The sequence below is a fragment of the Hipposideros armiger genome, unplaced genomic scaffold, assembly GCF_001890085.2.
Source record: "Hipposideros armiger isolate ML-2016 unplaced genomic scaffold, ASM189008v1 scaffold_628, whole genome shotgun sequence".
NCBI classification, from domain to species: Eukaryota; Metazoa; Chordata; class Mammalia; order Chiroptera; family Hipposideridae; genus Hipposideros; species Hipposideros armiger.
This window is the reverse complement of record NW_017731978.1, coordinates 317,044-330,538: the sequence shown is the minus strand read 5'-3', so window position 1 is coordinate 330,538 and position 13,495 is coordinate 317,044. Positions and strand designations below refer to the sequence as shown.

General features: G+C 56.4%; 1 protein-coding gene across 8 annotated transcripts in view; it reads left to right on the top strand.

Annotated features, from left to right (window-relative positions):
- Window positions 1-13,495, top strand: part of LINGO1 (leucine rich repeat and Ig domain containing 1) — a 199,354-nt gene that overhangs the window by 175,267 nt on the left and 10,592 nt on the right. Inside the window, exons 1-2 of one of the 8 annotated variants that reach the window (XM_019625458.1) lie at window positions 6,559-7,105; window positions 9,032-9,149. The exons of 5 other annotated variants lie outside the window; for them this stretch is intronic. In XM_019625458.1, coding sequence (XP_019481003.1) covers window positions 7,056-7,105; window positions 9,032-9,149 — 168 coding nt within the window. In that variant the 5' untranslated portion in view covers window positions 6,559-7,055. Of the gene's footprint in view, window positions 1-6,558; window positions 7,106-7,206; window positions 7,309-9,031; window positions 9,150-13,495 lie in introns of those variants that run through there. 2 more of the 8 variants (XM_019625460.1, XM_019625459.1) reach the window with 2 other exon arrangements.

Sequence of the window (13,495 nt, the reverse complement as noted above, 5' to 3'; positions counted from 1 at the left end):
GGAGCTGCAGCTTACCTGTTCTCAGTGCTGCACTGCGTTCCGCGGTGTGGTCATACCGTGTTCTGCTCATGCCCTCCCCCAGCAGCAGGGCGTTCCAAACACCACTCCTGGGGGCGTTCCTGTACTTGTCTTCTGTGAACATGTTTCTCCAAGGTGTGTACCCAGGAGGGAGCTGTTAGGTCACAGTCTGCATCTTCTCAACTTTACTAGATAACCAGCTAGCTGCTGTGTCCTCACCCTGGCCAGCAGAGGCGCTCTGCCTGTGTTATCTCAGTGCCTCCAGCCATGTTGGGAGAAAGGAATTTTTATGCCCATTTTACAGATGGAGCAGGTATTAGTTACCTTCATAACAGATCACCCCAAAACTCAGTGGCTTAGGACAAATACTATCTCACTCGGTCAGGAATCCATGTGAGGCTTAGCTGGGTGCCTCTGACTCGAGGTCCCTCACAGGGCTGCATCTGGATGTCAGCCAGACTGTCAGTGATCTTAAAGCTGGACTCTGGAGGGTCTGCGTCCAAGCTTGCTGGTGTGGCTGTTGGCAGGTCTGTTCCTCACTGGGTATTAGTTAGAGACATCAGTGCCTTTCCATGCAGGCTTCTCAACAGGGCAGCTGTTAACATAGCAGCTGGCCTCTGTCATAGTGAACAAGCAAGTGACAGAGAGAGGGCACCCAAGATGGAAGCCACTGTCTTTTTGTAACCTGATCTCAGAAGTGATATCCCATCGCTTCTGCAAAATTCTATCCATCATAAGTGAGTCAATTAGTCTAGCCCACACTCAAGGGAAGGGGATTGCACAAGGTGGGGAATACCAAAAGGCAGGGACTACCTGGAGTCATCTTAGGGGCTTCCTATCACAAGGCAACTGAGGCTCAGAGAGGTGAAGTGACTTGCTTAGGGTCACACAATGGTTAGCGACACAATAGTTAGGGACTCCAGACTGCTTGGCCCTGTGGCTGGACATCTCCTGGGTCGCAGCACTACCTTTGACTTAAGTTAATAAACAAGTCTCCTGCACAACAGAACTCAGGACAAGCGCTTAATGAATGGATTTGCTGATACATTGCCTGTTTGCACACATTAGCTCAAGCTCCCCATGACGTGATCCATGGGGACAGCTGAGCCCCGGCTCTTGGAAGAAGTCGCTCTGCCAAGCCTGGAGCCCAGATTTCCAGTGAGCCACAGAGCAGCCCCTTCACACAAACTGTCTTTTTTGTTTTTGTTCTCAATCATTCAGGGGTGTGTGTGTGTGTGTGTGTGTGTGTGTGTGTGTGTGTGTGTGTGTAGTGCACACTTCCCTGTGTTCTTAAGGAGAGTTAACTATGAGGTCAGGAACATCACGTAGTCCCCAGAGGGATTTTGGGGTGGGCAGGGCCGCTGAGCCCCTTCACTGACTGGCCCCACACAAATGTCTTGCTTCTCAGCTCAGCAGGGCTGTGTGGCCAGGCTGAGCAGGGGCCAGCCCCTGGACCTTGGCTCTCTGCAGGGGGTCTGCCCTGGGGCCTCCCACAGCCTTTTGACCTCCCCCAATTCTCAGTGTGATTCCTACAGTGGAGTCTGCTGCCTACCTTGCTTCTAGATAAGCGGATGTCACTCATGCTGGGATATTTCCAATGGAAGCATGGATGACCAAGGCCCTGAGATGAGGGGATGTGAGAATTGAGGATTTAGAATTACTCCTGCCACATGCCCTGGCCCCTTCCTCAGAGGAATCCATTGCACTGATCAGTGGATTTCAGTCAAGTTTAATTTGCACACATCAGAACTTATAGAATCAGGGTTCTGAGCTGTTTACAGAAACTGGAGGCAACACAAGATCAGTCCTTTCCTTCGGGGTGTGCCTGGTTCTCAGAAGAAGAAGAAATTGGTCGAGGCCTCTCCTAGTGGGAATGCTGCAAGGGCCCTATACAGAGGAGGAGCTGCAGGCTCAGGGGCAGAGAGCAGCCATGACAGTAAGTATAGCCACCATGAAAATACCTGCATTTATCAAGCACCTACTGTGTGCCAGGCCTAGCATCAAGTACTAGCTATACATTAAATCATGAGATCCTCACACCAACCCTGTAAAATGGGTTCTACTGATGTTCCCATCTCACAGAGGAAGAAACTGAGGCTCAAACAGGTGACCAAGGATACAAAGACCAGCTCAGAGCAGGAGATGGAGGTGCTTAGAGCAGGCTTCTGGAAGGAGGGGGCCACATAGGGCCCTGATTTTGAAGGGGAGGAAGGGAAACTTTGTGAGGAAGTGGGTCTAGGGTCTGAGAAAGCTGTCAATGTCCAGACATCGCAGTAGTGAGAGGGCTGCTAGGAAGGGGGATGCCCCAAGGAAGTGAGGGTGGGCTTTCCAGCCCCTGCCCTTGGAGTCCTGGCCCCAGTCTGAACCCATATGGCTGTCCCTCCATGTCGATCAGCATATCACCACATCCAGTTGGACCAGCCGCCGTGTCGATCAGCATATTACCACATCCAGTTGGACCAGCCGCCGTGCAAAGAAGTTCCCTTCAGCTGAGTCTCTGTCCATCTCTGTGCCAGCTGCCCCATGCAGGATGTAGAGGACCAGGAGCTGGGGTGTACCTGGGCAAGTGACCTTGAGTAAGACCTTTCCCTCTTGGGTACCTTGGCCTGACCCTCTGTAATCTGCCTAGATGGGACCCTGGTGTGCCTGAGTCCCTTCTGGCTCTTGGGGAAGCTTAACAGGAAGCAGGAAGGCCCTAACCCTGATCACAGTTCCAGACCCACCTCCTAGTGGGAACTTTCCTGGCTCCCCCCTCAGGTGCCCCCATCCCTTGCCCCCCTCCATAGCTGCACCAGCACAGCGCTCTGACCTATGGATTTTCTGCCATTTCCTGATCCACTTGACTCCCGCCTGAGTGTCTGGGACTTCATTATACCAGTGGCCCTTGCGACCCTAGCATGGAGGGCTGCGAGAGCCATGGGTGAGTGCAGGGCTTCTACTGTGATTCCCAGAGGCTACGGGGCCCCCAGCTTCTGGGCTTCAGCCATCTAGGGACTCAGGGTCCTTCAGGGAGCCCCACTTGAAGCCTCATCCCACCTTCCCTGGAGTCTAGGCAGGACCACCTAGCCCTGAGCTTAGAAGACCCGCAAGCCAACAACACCTCACTGCATATCTGAGGAAACTGGCCCAGGGAGGGGCAGTGACCCCTCAAGGTCACATGGCAAGTTAAGAGCTAAGAATCAAATTTATGTCCTAAAGTGGGACCTGGGGACCTCCAGCTGGATGCTGGCTCTAGTCCACTTCCCCAACCTTGCTCCATGCCCAGCGCTGCTTACCCAGCCCCCATCTGCCTCATCAGGCTCCTGGTCTTCCTTTTTCTTGCTAATTAGAGGACTCAGCAATGACTCCACTGTCCCAGCCATTTTAGAGCTGTCATTAATTTCAAGTGCCTTCAGAAATAATCATCGTAAAACCTCACAAGCTGCTGGTATGCGAGTGGGCAGGACCAGCATAGAGCAGGCATGCAGGCAGGCCACTGTGTGCCACCCATTCCTTCCTGTGCTCTGAGGGTCCCAGCCCCACCTCCTGCATCCTTAGCCTCCAGAGAGGGGAGAGCAGGGCTTGGGCTCTGACATCAGAGGCACACAGAATGAACTCAAGCAGTCACCAGCTCTCCCATAACCTCAGCTTTTTCATCTGCACAATGGGAATAGCAGTACCACTCTGCTGTGTGCCTACCTGGCATGCAGTCCCAGGCCTCCTCTTGGAAGCTCCTAGTCCAAGGACAGAGGGAGCAGACTGGAGCCTTGCCTCTAAGGCCATTTCAGTCTGGGGAGGGGAGACAGGGGTAGAAAAGAATCGTCTTAATTTGGTCTTGAAGCACAGGAGGAAACAGGGAGAGGGCATGCCGACAGGTGGCCCATCAGGGACAAGGGCTGGGAGATATGGCTGCACATCCATCTCTAGCGCCTGGGTATCTTTCACTGTTGTGTCAGTGAAGTCCTGGACTGGGCTAGTCCCATGTGTCCCCATGGCCCTGGACCCCTGAGAGGTTGGGGACCACTCTACTGGACAGGAGTGGACAGATACCTGTCCACATCTGCAGAGGCTCTGACTGGGTGAGGGCCTGGTAACAGGCCCCCCTTTTATAGGGTCTCTGGGGACAAGGCCAGGAGGCTTTGTCCTGGCTTCACCAGGCCCAGGCTGGACCCTCAAAAAGGCCTTTTCTCTAAGTTCTTCCCCCAAAGCCTCCCCCTCCCTATTATTTCCATTGGTGAAATAAAACAGGGATGCTTGGGCTGGTCATTTCTTTTGGAGAAAGGGAAGGGAAGTGGTTTGGATACTGTTTACAATGTAGGACTAAGGCTGCGGGGCAATTTCTCCCAGACACAGCTCTGCCCGTCATCTCTGACTTCGAGGCGCAGAGGGATAATTATGGGCCCAGGAGACCCCAACCCGGGACGCCAGCTTCCTCAGCCAGCATCTGGGGCCTGGGGGCGCTGAGTTTTCTCCCATTTCTCTGCGGAGATGACTGAGGCAGGGAGCAGGTGAGTCGGGGGTGGAGATAGGCCACGCGGTGTCTGCGTCAGTCGCCGCACCAGGAATAGCCCCCGCCCCCGCCCCCGCCCCAGCGGGTCTGCGTTTCAGCCCAGCGGAGCCTCCACGTAGGAGCGAGAGCTAGTCTATTCCTGCCGGGCTGGTGGGAGGAGGTGGCGCGGGAGGCGGGAGCTCGCGGCTAACTCACAAACAGCCGGGGCGGGGGAGCCGGGGATCCTGGGACTGGGTCCAGGCAGCACAGAGTTGAGGGGCCAGGGAGCCGCCTTCCTTGGGCTTTTGAAAGGAGGAGGACTCCTGTGCCGCCTCCCCTCTTCCTCTCCCACCTAAAAGTCCCTCTGCCAAGCCTGCCCCCTACTGGTTTTCTCAGTCCTGGAAGGCGATTCAGATTCCCTTCCCAGGCTTTATTACCAGCGACGTGACCACAAGCAAGTCAAGTCACCCCTCGGAGCCTGGGGCTCCTCTGTCACAGGGGGGAACAGCGTCTCCTCCCAGGGTTGTTGGAGGGTGAATGTAGAGTGCACAGCACGGCATCCGCTCCAGCCTGACCTAGGCTGAGGATGGACGCAGACGTAGAAAACAGGAGATAGTTCTCCAGGGTTGTCTCTATCAATGGTGTGGCAGTAAGACTGAGAAGTACCCAGAATCTGTTTAACCGGAACAAAAGGTTTGTGCAACGCTTTGGGCTGGGTGTGGGGGAGACTGGTGGCCCCATCATGCCAGCCAGATATCTGCAGTGAATGTCAGGCAGGCTCCATAGGGGGCGGGGCACTGAGACTGAGTGTCTGTCCTGAGACTGAGGGGCCTTGGGCCAGTCTCCTCCCGATAGCCTCAGCTTCTTCCTCTGCCTGCCACACCCCTACCCCTGTGAGCTCTAGGTGTCAGAAGCACTAGTGTGTTAAAGGAATGCTCTCCCAGCTGTGGAGAAGTGGTGTCTGCATTAATGGTTATTCTAATCAAACTAGCTTAGTGTTAAAGTACATCTGGCTTCAAGGAGACGCAAGGGAGTATACAGTGGAAGAAGGTGAGGTACCAAGAGTAGTAGCCCAGTCTGCAGGCTTTGACAAGACACCCCCCCTCCCCCAGTGGATTCTCTGTATGTGCTGCTCAAGGAGGATCTGGATGTTTAAGGACAGGTCGCATTCCCTGGTCCCATCTGAGTACGTGGCCCCAGCCCAAAACGCCCTGGACCTTTGAGGGACAACCAAGCCCAGACGAAGGCTTTACGCTGCCCTCTGCTGGCCAGAGCCGGCCAGAGCAGCCTGCTGCCCTCTGCTGGACAGGAAGCCCTGATGGGCGGGGACCCGGGCTGCAAGAGGGGAGCAAGAACGGATTTGGGGTAAAGCCGCGGAGCTATCGCGTCTTCCTCTCTGTCCCCCGGAGATTCCCTGTCTACCCGCCAGGCCCCAGGGCCGCCAGGCTATGGGCCCTCTAGCGATTCACAGACATTTCCGAGAAGAGGGGACAGAGCAGGACAGGGGCTCCGGGCCTGACCCTTCTTACGCTGTCCTCCAAACAACCCTGACCAGATGGGGAGCTTTGCCCGTTCGCGTGCGTGTGTCCGTTCACATGGTAGTGTGCATGACCCTAGTCAACACGTGTGAACACACTCGGGCTCACATGCATACGCATATGGCCGCACAAGAGGGTGCGCGCATACACTCAGGGAGGATCGCAGACCCGGCTTTCCGAGCCCGGCTTGGCCCAGGACTCGCCCGGAGCCCGAGTCCGGAGGGGCGCGACCGTGTGCAGGGCTGGAGCACCCGGGCGCCGGCTTGGGCGCGAGTAGGTGCGCCCCTCGCCAGTTTCGCCGCTCCATGGGCGCAGGGCAGTGGTTGGGGCGCTGCTCGCTCTCCGCCCCCTTCGCGGAAAGGAGACGAGCCCCCAACCTCGCCTCCCCCCCTCCTCCTTGGTTGTGCGACCGCGCCTTCTCCTCCCCCGCCCTGCTCCGGTCGCTCGCTCCCTCCCTCCCTCCTTCGGTCCCTCCTCCCTCTGAGGCTCGCTCCTCGCGCTCCCTCCCCGAGCCGCGGCAGAGCGCGGAGCCCGGGCGGGAGCCGGAGTGGGCACCCGGCGACAGCGCAGGCGGCGGCGGCGGCGGCGGGTCCCGGCCCCGGAGCGTGCGGAGTCCCCACCCGCGCCGCTCCGGCCCCTCTCCTGACGCGGGGCTCCGAGCAGCATGCGCGGCCGCTGTCTGCCGGCCTCAGCCCTGGCCCCGGCCCCGCTGCGGAGCGCGCGCGGCCTCGACCCCGGCCCCAGCGGCAGAGGCGGCGGCGGCGGCAGCGGTGGCGGCGCCAGGCCGGCTCGGGGGGCAGAACTAGGCTCGTGGAGCCCGCGTTGTGCGTCCTGAGCGCGCCCGCCCCTCCGCCCGCCGGGGCCGCGGCCCCGGCCCCGGCCCCGGCCCCGGCTGGGCTCCCACGCGCGTGAGGCGGACAGACAGACTACCTGCCCCGCCAGGGCTCACGGACCGACGAGCGGAGGTGTCGGTCGAAGAGGAGGAGACGGAGGAGGGGGCTGGGCAGGGGCTGTGGCCCGACGGGGGAGACATGCGATTGGTGACTGAGCCGAGCGGACGGACGGTGTGGCCGAGATGCAGGTGAGCCCAGCGGCCACGGCCCAGCCCCGAACGGGCAGCCCCGCAGCGAGCGCCTCTGGGGGCCGCCCTGGGCCCTGCTGGGGCTGCGGGGCACCTCAGTGGCACCCAACCCCCCCCCCTCCTTGGGGGTCACAGCGCTGACTCCTCCAGCCTCAGAAATGAAGGTTCTTCCTTTCCTGTTTCCCCACCCTAACAAATTCCAGGTAGGCTAGCTGGGACCTCAGAGCTACGGAGCAGCCCCCACCGGCGCCCCAGTCCTGCGCCTCATCCTTCCCCCCTCCCATTCTGAGCACTGTTCACCCTGGAGGGTAAGCCCACTGCTCGGCGCTGGGCGGTTGCCTCTCCGTAGACCCCAGATGTCCCCAGGAAGGTGGATGCGGGTCAAGGGGCCAGGTATCTCCACAGGCTTCAGCCTGGGCGCCAAGCTCCCTCCCCTCGCAGAGAGCACCCCCTTTCCAGCGGCCGCCCAGTATGTGTGGGGGGAGGAGAGAGAAAAGGGGGAATGGGGGGAGGGAGAGTGGAGGTGAGGGAGTTGGGTCTGTGGAGGACCCAGGAACCCTTTAGGGGCCTCCCCTTTGTCTGCCTTCAGCCCAAGCTTCTCACCTCCTCCTGCCCCACTTTTTATTCTGAGGCAGAGTGGGTGGGAGATGGGAGCCAGCTAAGAGGGAGGTGAGGAGGGAGCCTCCAACTCTGCCACTTGCCCGCACCCCCCCCCCAGGTAGCTAAGGGACCCCCAGGAAATGTGTCCCTCCAGGTGGCTCCCACTTGAGGAGGGGTGGGGCCAGGCCCAGTTAGCAGTCTCCTCCCGGGAAGAGCCTTGGGTCCCAGCCCAGCCCTATCCAGGCCTGGCTGTGCCAGCAGCATCTCCTCTTTGTTCTCAGAGGTCCTGGGCTTGGGGTAGGAGAGAAGGGGTATCTGGGAAGGTGGGAACAGCTCTGTCCTGGTGGGTGGGAGTGGAGGAGGCCCTGAGGTGGGGGGCAGTACCATCTGGGCAAGCCCTTTTCCTGCCAGCCCAGCCCTCCCTCAGTCCTCCGCTGCTTGGCTTGAGCAGCCAGAGGGCATGCAGCCCAGCCTGGCCCTTGGCTCTGGGCTCAGCCCTGCTGGTCATTATGCTAACAGCTCCAGCACCAGTGCCTCCCATGCCCAGGGAACAATGAGCCTGGGGCTTCCCCCTCGGTTAGCAAGGAGTGCCTGGGGGAAGAGAGGGTCAGCTGTCCCAGACCCTTTGTCCTTGTATGAGCCAGGAGGCTCTCTGAGTCCTCACACCTCTGGGAAGATGCCGCCCCTGGTCGGCTAGGACAGCTTTCTTGGCCTTCCTGCTACCTCAAATCCTTGGCCTGAGACAGAAAAGAGGATAAAGTGGCAGAAGGGAGGAGCCAAAAATTCCTGGAACCCAGATGGGGGCTCCAGGCAGTACCCAGCTGCCCCTCTTAGAGGGGGCCTAGCAAAAGCCAGGGCAGGCCCTCTGTTGTGTTCTTGTCTTGGTCCCCTCCTCCACGCCCTGCCTATTTAAGCGTGAGATGGGCTTGGTCAAGGCTGCAGTGCTCCCCAGAGCCTGGAATTAGAGTGGGTCCTGAATCCAAAGGGCCAGGTTTTAGGGGATGGGTATATGCTCCAAGTCCAGGTATCGTGGCATGTGGGCCGAGGGCCCCTGTGTGACTAGAGGGAGGTGGAAAGACCACTCTTCCCCTTGTAATAGTCCTCTTTGATCCCAGTGCTCAGTTACTCCATCCCTGCCTCGAAACACCCATTTTCCCATACTAGATATTGTTTTCTAAAACCCAGAATTCTAGAGGGACACACACACACACACACACACACACACACACACACACACACCCTCTCTCGTGAGGGTGGGTGGATGATCAGCATAAGGCCAGACAGGATCCCTGGTACCAGTGATGGCTTGTCTGGGCTGCTGTCCAGGTGCCTACCAGAGCAAATGGCTGGAGGATCACGGTCGGGACTTGGGGTACATTCCATCGAGAAGAGAGGCAGTGCGGTGATTGACACAGGGTCCCAGGGAGGCAAGAGGCAGTGTTGGGTAAGGAAGTGGGTCATGTGGGGCTGGGGAAGGGCCTGGGATGGGAAGCGAGAGGTGGTGGTGGTTTCAAAGTCAGAGACTTGATTTGCTGGTCAGGGTCCCTTGGTGTAGCAGTCCTGTGTGTGGTGCTCTATGGAAGGATGGTGGCCTTCCAGCCCCAGCATCGCCTCCTCCCGATGGTTACCCACTGATGGCTCTCTGTTCTATTCCATCCATTTAGTCTCTCTGCATGTGCCCCCCTCAGCTGGCTTGGTCCAGCATCCCTACCCAGAGGCCCTTGCCTCTCCTTTCCTTCTCCTGTCCCCCCCTCCAGGAAGCCTTCCTGACTGCCAAGTCACCGATCCTCCTTCAGGGACCCATAGTGTAGAACCACATTGGTTTGCACCTCATATCATACCAGCCCATCCATTCATGTGTTCATTCTACACACCCTGGCTGAGCTGCCTGCTCAGCTCTGGCCTAGGCCCTTCCATGGTGCCCATGGATTGCCTTGAACGCCCTCGGCAATCTTGTACCCATCCCCTGAGCTCCCCTGCTTGGCCCCTGGAGTAGGGAAGACATTAGGAGGCCCAGGAGCCCAAGGACTGCCTGGAGAGACCATAGTTCCTCAGTCTGTGGAGGGACAGAGCTGGGTGACATCAAGGATGCCCCAGGCAGGGGTGAGGAGAGCCAAAGCAGGGTGCTTTGACACAGACACTCAGAGGAAGACAGGATTTGTTCCTGGGGGCTGAGACGGTCAGGGGTCCTCCAGGAAGAGAGAGAGAGAGACGGTGGGTCCTGAGGTAGTTGCCGGCTTTGCAGAGACACAGAAGGCAGGGGATTCCAGAGTCAGGGATAGCTCTTTATAGAAAGTGTGTGGGAAGGCAGGTTCACTTCCAAAGGCATGGAGGCATTCTTGATGCTGACCTTTGTTTACATGTGGCACGAATGCGTGAATGAACAGCCTCAAGTGCTATGGGCCTGATAGAGCTGAGCTGACAACAGTCTCCTCCTCATGTGTATTCAGTTCCTTCCAGGTCACTTTACAGTGAAGTTGTTGACTGTGGCCTCTGGAGCCAGATGCCCCGTTTTAAATCTCCATACTGCCTAGCTCTGTGACTTTGGGCAAGTTATTTCTGCTCTTTGGGTCTCAGGCTCCTTATCCATACAGTGAGGATAACAGTGGAATTTGCCTGTAGGGTCATTCTGTTAATGTATGCAAAGCATTTAGAGCTGTACCTGATACTCAGTAAGCTTTCAGGAAATGCTGTCCACTCAGAGTTTCCATCAGTGATGTGCTCCCAGTCTTACCCTTGCAGGTGGTGCAGAGATTTAATTGTATAGCTAGAGAACAGAACCAGAGAGTGGAACAACTTGCTTCAAGTCCCCACTAAATGCCTTCCTGCTGGCCTCTGCTCTGGGTCTGTTGCTCACCGGTCTGGGCCTGGCCTGCTAATCAATTAACCAGTGTATTTAGAATGAATAATAATAATGTAATGAGACCATGACCCTACCTTCCAACCTGAACACTAGCCCTTTAATAACGAGGTACTCCCTTCCCATGTGCTTTTCCTCACCTCATCCGTTGGCCTTTTTCTCTGAGGCATCCCTTACCCTAAATCTATTTAGCATTCCCTTGCCTTTTAAAAATCATATATTTTAATACATAGAAATTGTTCGTTCTAGTTATTTTTGAACTTTGTAAAAAGAACATGAAACCGTACACAGTTTCGGTTTCATGGAATTTGCTATTTTCTCCTGCATCACATTTGTAAGCTTTATCTATTTACATTGTTGCAAGTGATAGTAGATGTAGTTCATTCATTTCCACTGATGCACAGTGGTCTGTTGTTTGGACACAACACACTGTATGTTCTGTTCTTTTGTTGATGGGCATGTGGGTTTTCTTTTTTGTTCTTACAAACAATGCTGCCGTGAACTGGCCTGTCCAGTCTCCTGAGGCAATGTGCACAGAGCTGGGAGCGGAATTGCTGGCTCACGGAGCATGTTGGTGTTCACCTTTACTAGAAAATGTGCCCAAGCATTTTCCAAACTGATTGGACTGTTTATGCTTTCCCAGCAAGAGTTGATGTCCCCATTGCTCCTCGCCCTCGTCAGCACAAGTGTGCTCAGATATCGTCATTGCTACTGATTGAATGAGTGTCAAATGGTACTACATTAGGGTCTTGATTTGCATTTCTGGAATTCAGTTTCTGGTGTGTGGGGTTGAGATGGGCAGCAGCCAGTGTGTAACACATGCTCACTAAGTGACCGCCCCTTTCGCACCTCAGTTTCCCTAGTTGTGGAGCTGTTGTCTGTACAAGCCCTGCACTGAGAGATGGGCGAGAACAGTCAGGGAGCACTCCCCAGCGAAGTGGGAATGAAGAGGGAGCAAGGAGAGCTTGAGCCCCTGTGCAGTTAGAGCCAAAGGAACCCCAGTCGTTCTGTGTCTGTCCCCAGGTGGGCAGAGGCGGTCCTAGTTGGGGCGGTGGAAGGAGGGAGCCTGTGCTTCATTAGGTCAGTAATGCACAGAGCCCCACCTCTACACCCTGAAAACTCCGCCTCTGTACCCTGGCACCTGGTGTGGGGCTTCGCATTGGTGAGCACTCAGTAAGAGTTTGGTGACCTGGATGGAATGAGTGTATATTTGTTCTTTCTGCATTCTCACCTGCTTTGGGAGTCCTCCCTGATTGCTCTTACCATCGTGTGACACGGGTGGCTGAGCAAGGTGGCTCCTGGGCATTCGCAAGGCCCTGCCACGAGGCCCTCAAGCCCCTTGCCTACCCACAGGGGCTGAGAAGCCCAGTGCTGGCAGGGTAATTTGGATTGGTTCCCTCTGCCAGCCTGGTGCATTTCCCTGCCCAGACTAGGGTCCGTGGAGCTGGTTAGAGACGAGCTGTGGAATAATTATACCTATTTCATGTGACACCCAAATTGATTGCCACCAGGGTGACATTACCAGGGCATTGTTCCTCATCTCCAACCTCTTATTACATGTTATTAGGGTGTGTGGTGTGTGTGTTTTTCTATTTTTTCCCATTTCGGAGAATTAATCTCTCTCTGCTACCTCCTCTGCTTCTGTCTGCAGAGAAGCTGTCTGCTGGCAGCTCCGGGAAAGGGTGGGGCCTGGCCAGAGGCTCCCCAGGCCTGACCCAGCGCAGGGCTACAGACACACTTGGGGGGGCCAGCCATCTCAAGTCCCTTTACTTGGGTGCGAGATGGGGGTATCTCAGAGCTAAGAGAGTCTGCTGAGCTGTGGGTCCCCGCAGAAGGGTCCTCCTGCAGTGTCCGTGGTCCATGGTCTCTGCTTGTATACCTCTCATGACAGGCTGCTTACTCAGTACCTACCAAGGCAGATCTTCTATCTTAAGCCATCTGATCTTCCATTTGATTCCTCGCACCGAGCAGAATGGGCCCCCGTGACTCTGCCCATGCATCTGGGCTCTGCCCTCTTGGCCTGCACTGGACTCTTTGTCCCCTCTGCGTTGGGACATCCCTTAGAGATTTGCAGAGGTTCCAGTGCCCTCCCCCCAGGAATGGACAGCCAGCCGGGTGATGGCATCCATTGTGCCAAAGCAGAAAACAGCACCCATACATGTCTGACCAGAGGAGTTAATCACCTCTTGGTATTGAGCTCAGTGTACCAGGTTGGATAAATGGGCTTAGGCAAGGGGTTGACCAAGATTCAGTCGAACAGAGAGGGCTTCGAAGAGTCAGTGCCAGGAGAAGGGCAAGTGGTTTTATTTATAGTTAGCCTGCTATGCTATAAATAACTCAGTGGACCTTGGTGTGTGATGTACTGGGGGGTTGTTTTGAAATCTTTTTTCCCTTTTGAGGCAGAATAGCCCAAAGCTTCACCTGTCCCTGACCTGGCCCCACCACGTTACCCTGTAACACGCTGGGGAGAGAAAGTGTCTGCAATCAGGAGGCGGGGGTTCTTCCTGGGCCTCAGCCCTGAGGCTGTGGGACGTTGGACAGGTGCCTGATGCTTGTGGGCCTCCTCTTCCTCACCTGCGCGATGATCTCTAGGGCTATCATGCCTGTGAGTCAGACAAGCTCAGTGACCTTGGGCAGGTGAATTAACGGCTCAGAGCCTCAGTTTCCTCATTAGTAAAATGGGGTTATGGTACCTCCCATACAGGGTATGTGGTGAGGGTTGGTGGGGTCATTCTGCAAAACACCGAGTATGTGTTCCATATAATGTGCTTTCCCTCCGCTCTCCTTGAACTCTCTGCCCCCAGCCTCTGAGGGCAGTGTGAAGACAGCCATTCCCTCTTCTGAATGAGGAGTTTAGGGCCTGAGATATAAAACCACTTGCCCACAATCATGTAGCTCCGCAGGCCCTTGAACCTGAATCAGGGAGAAGC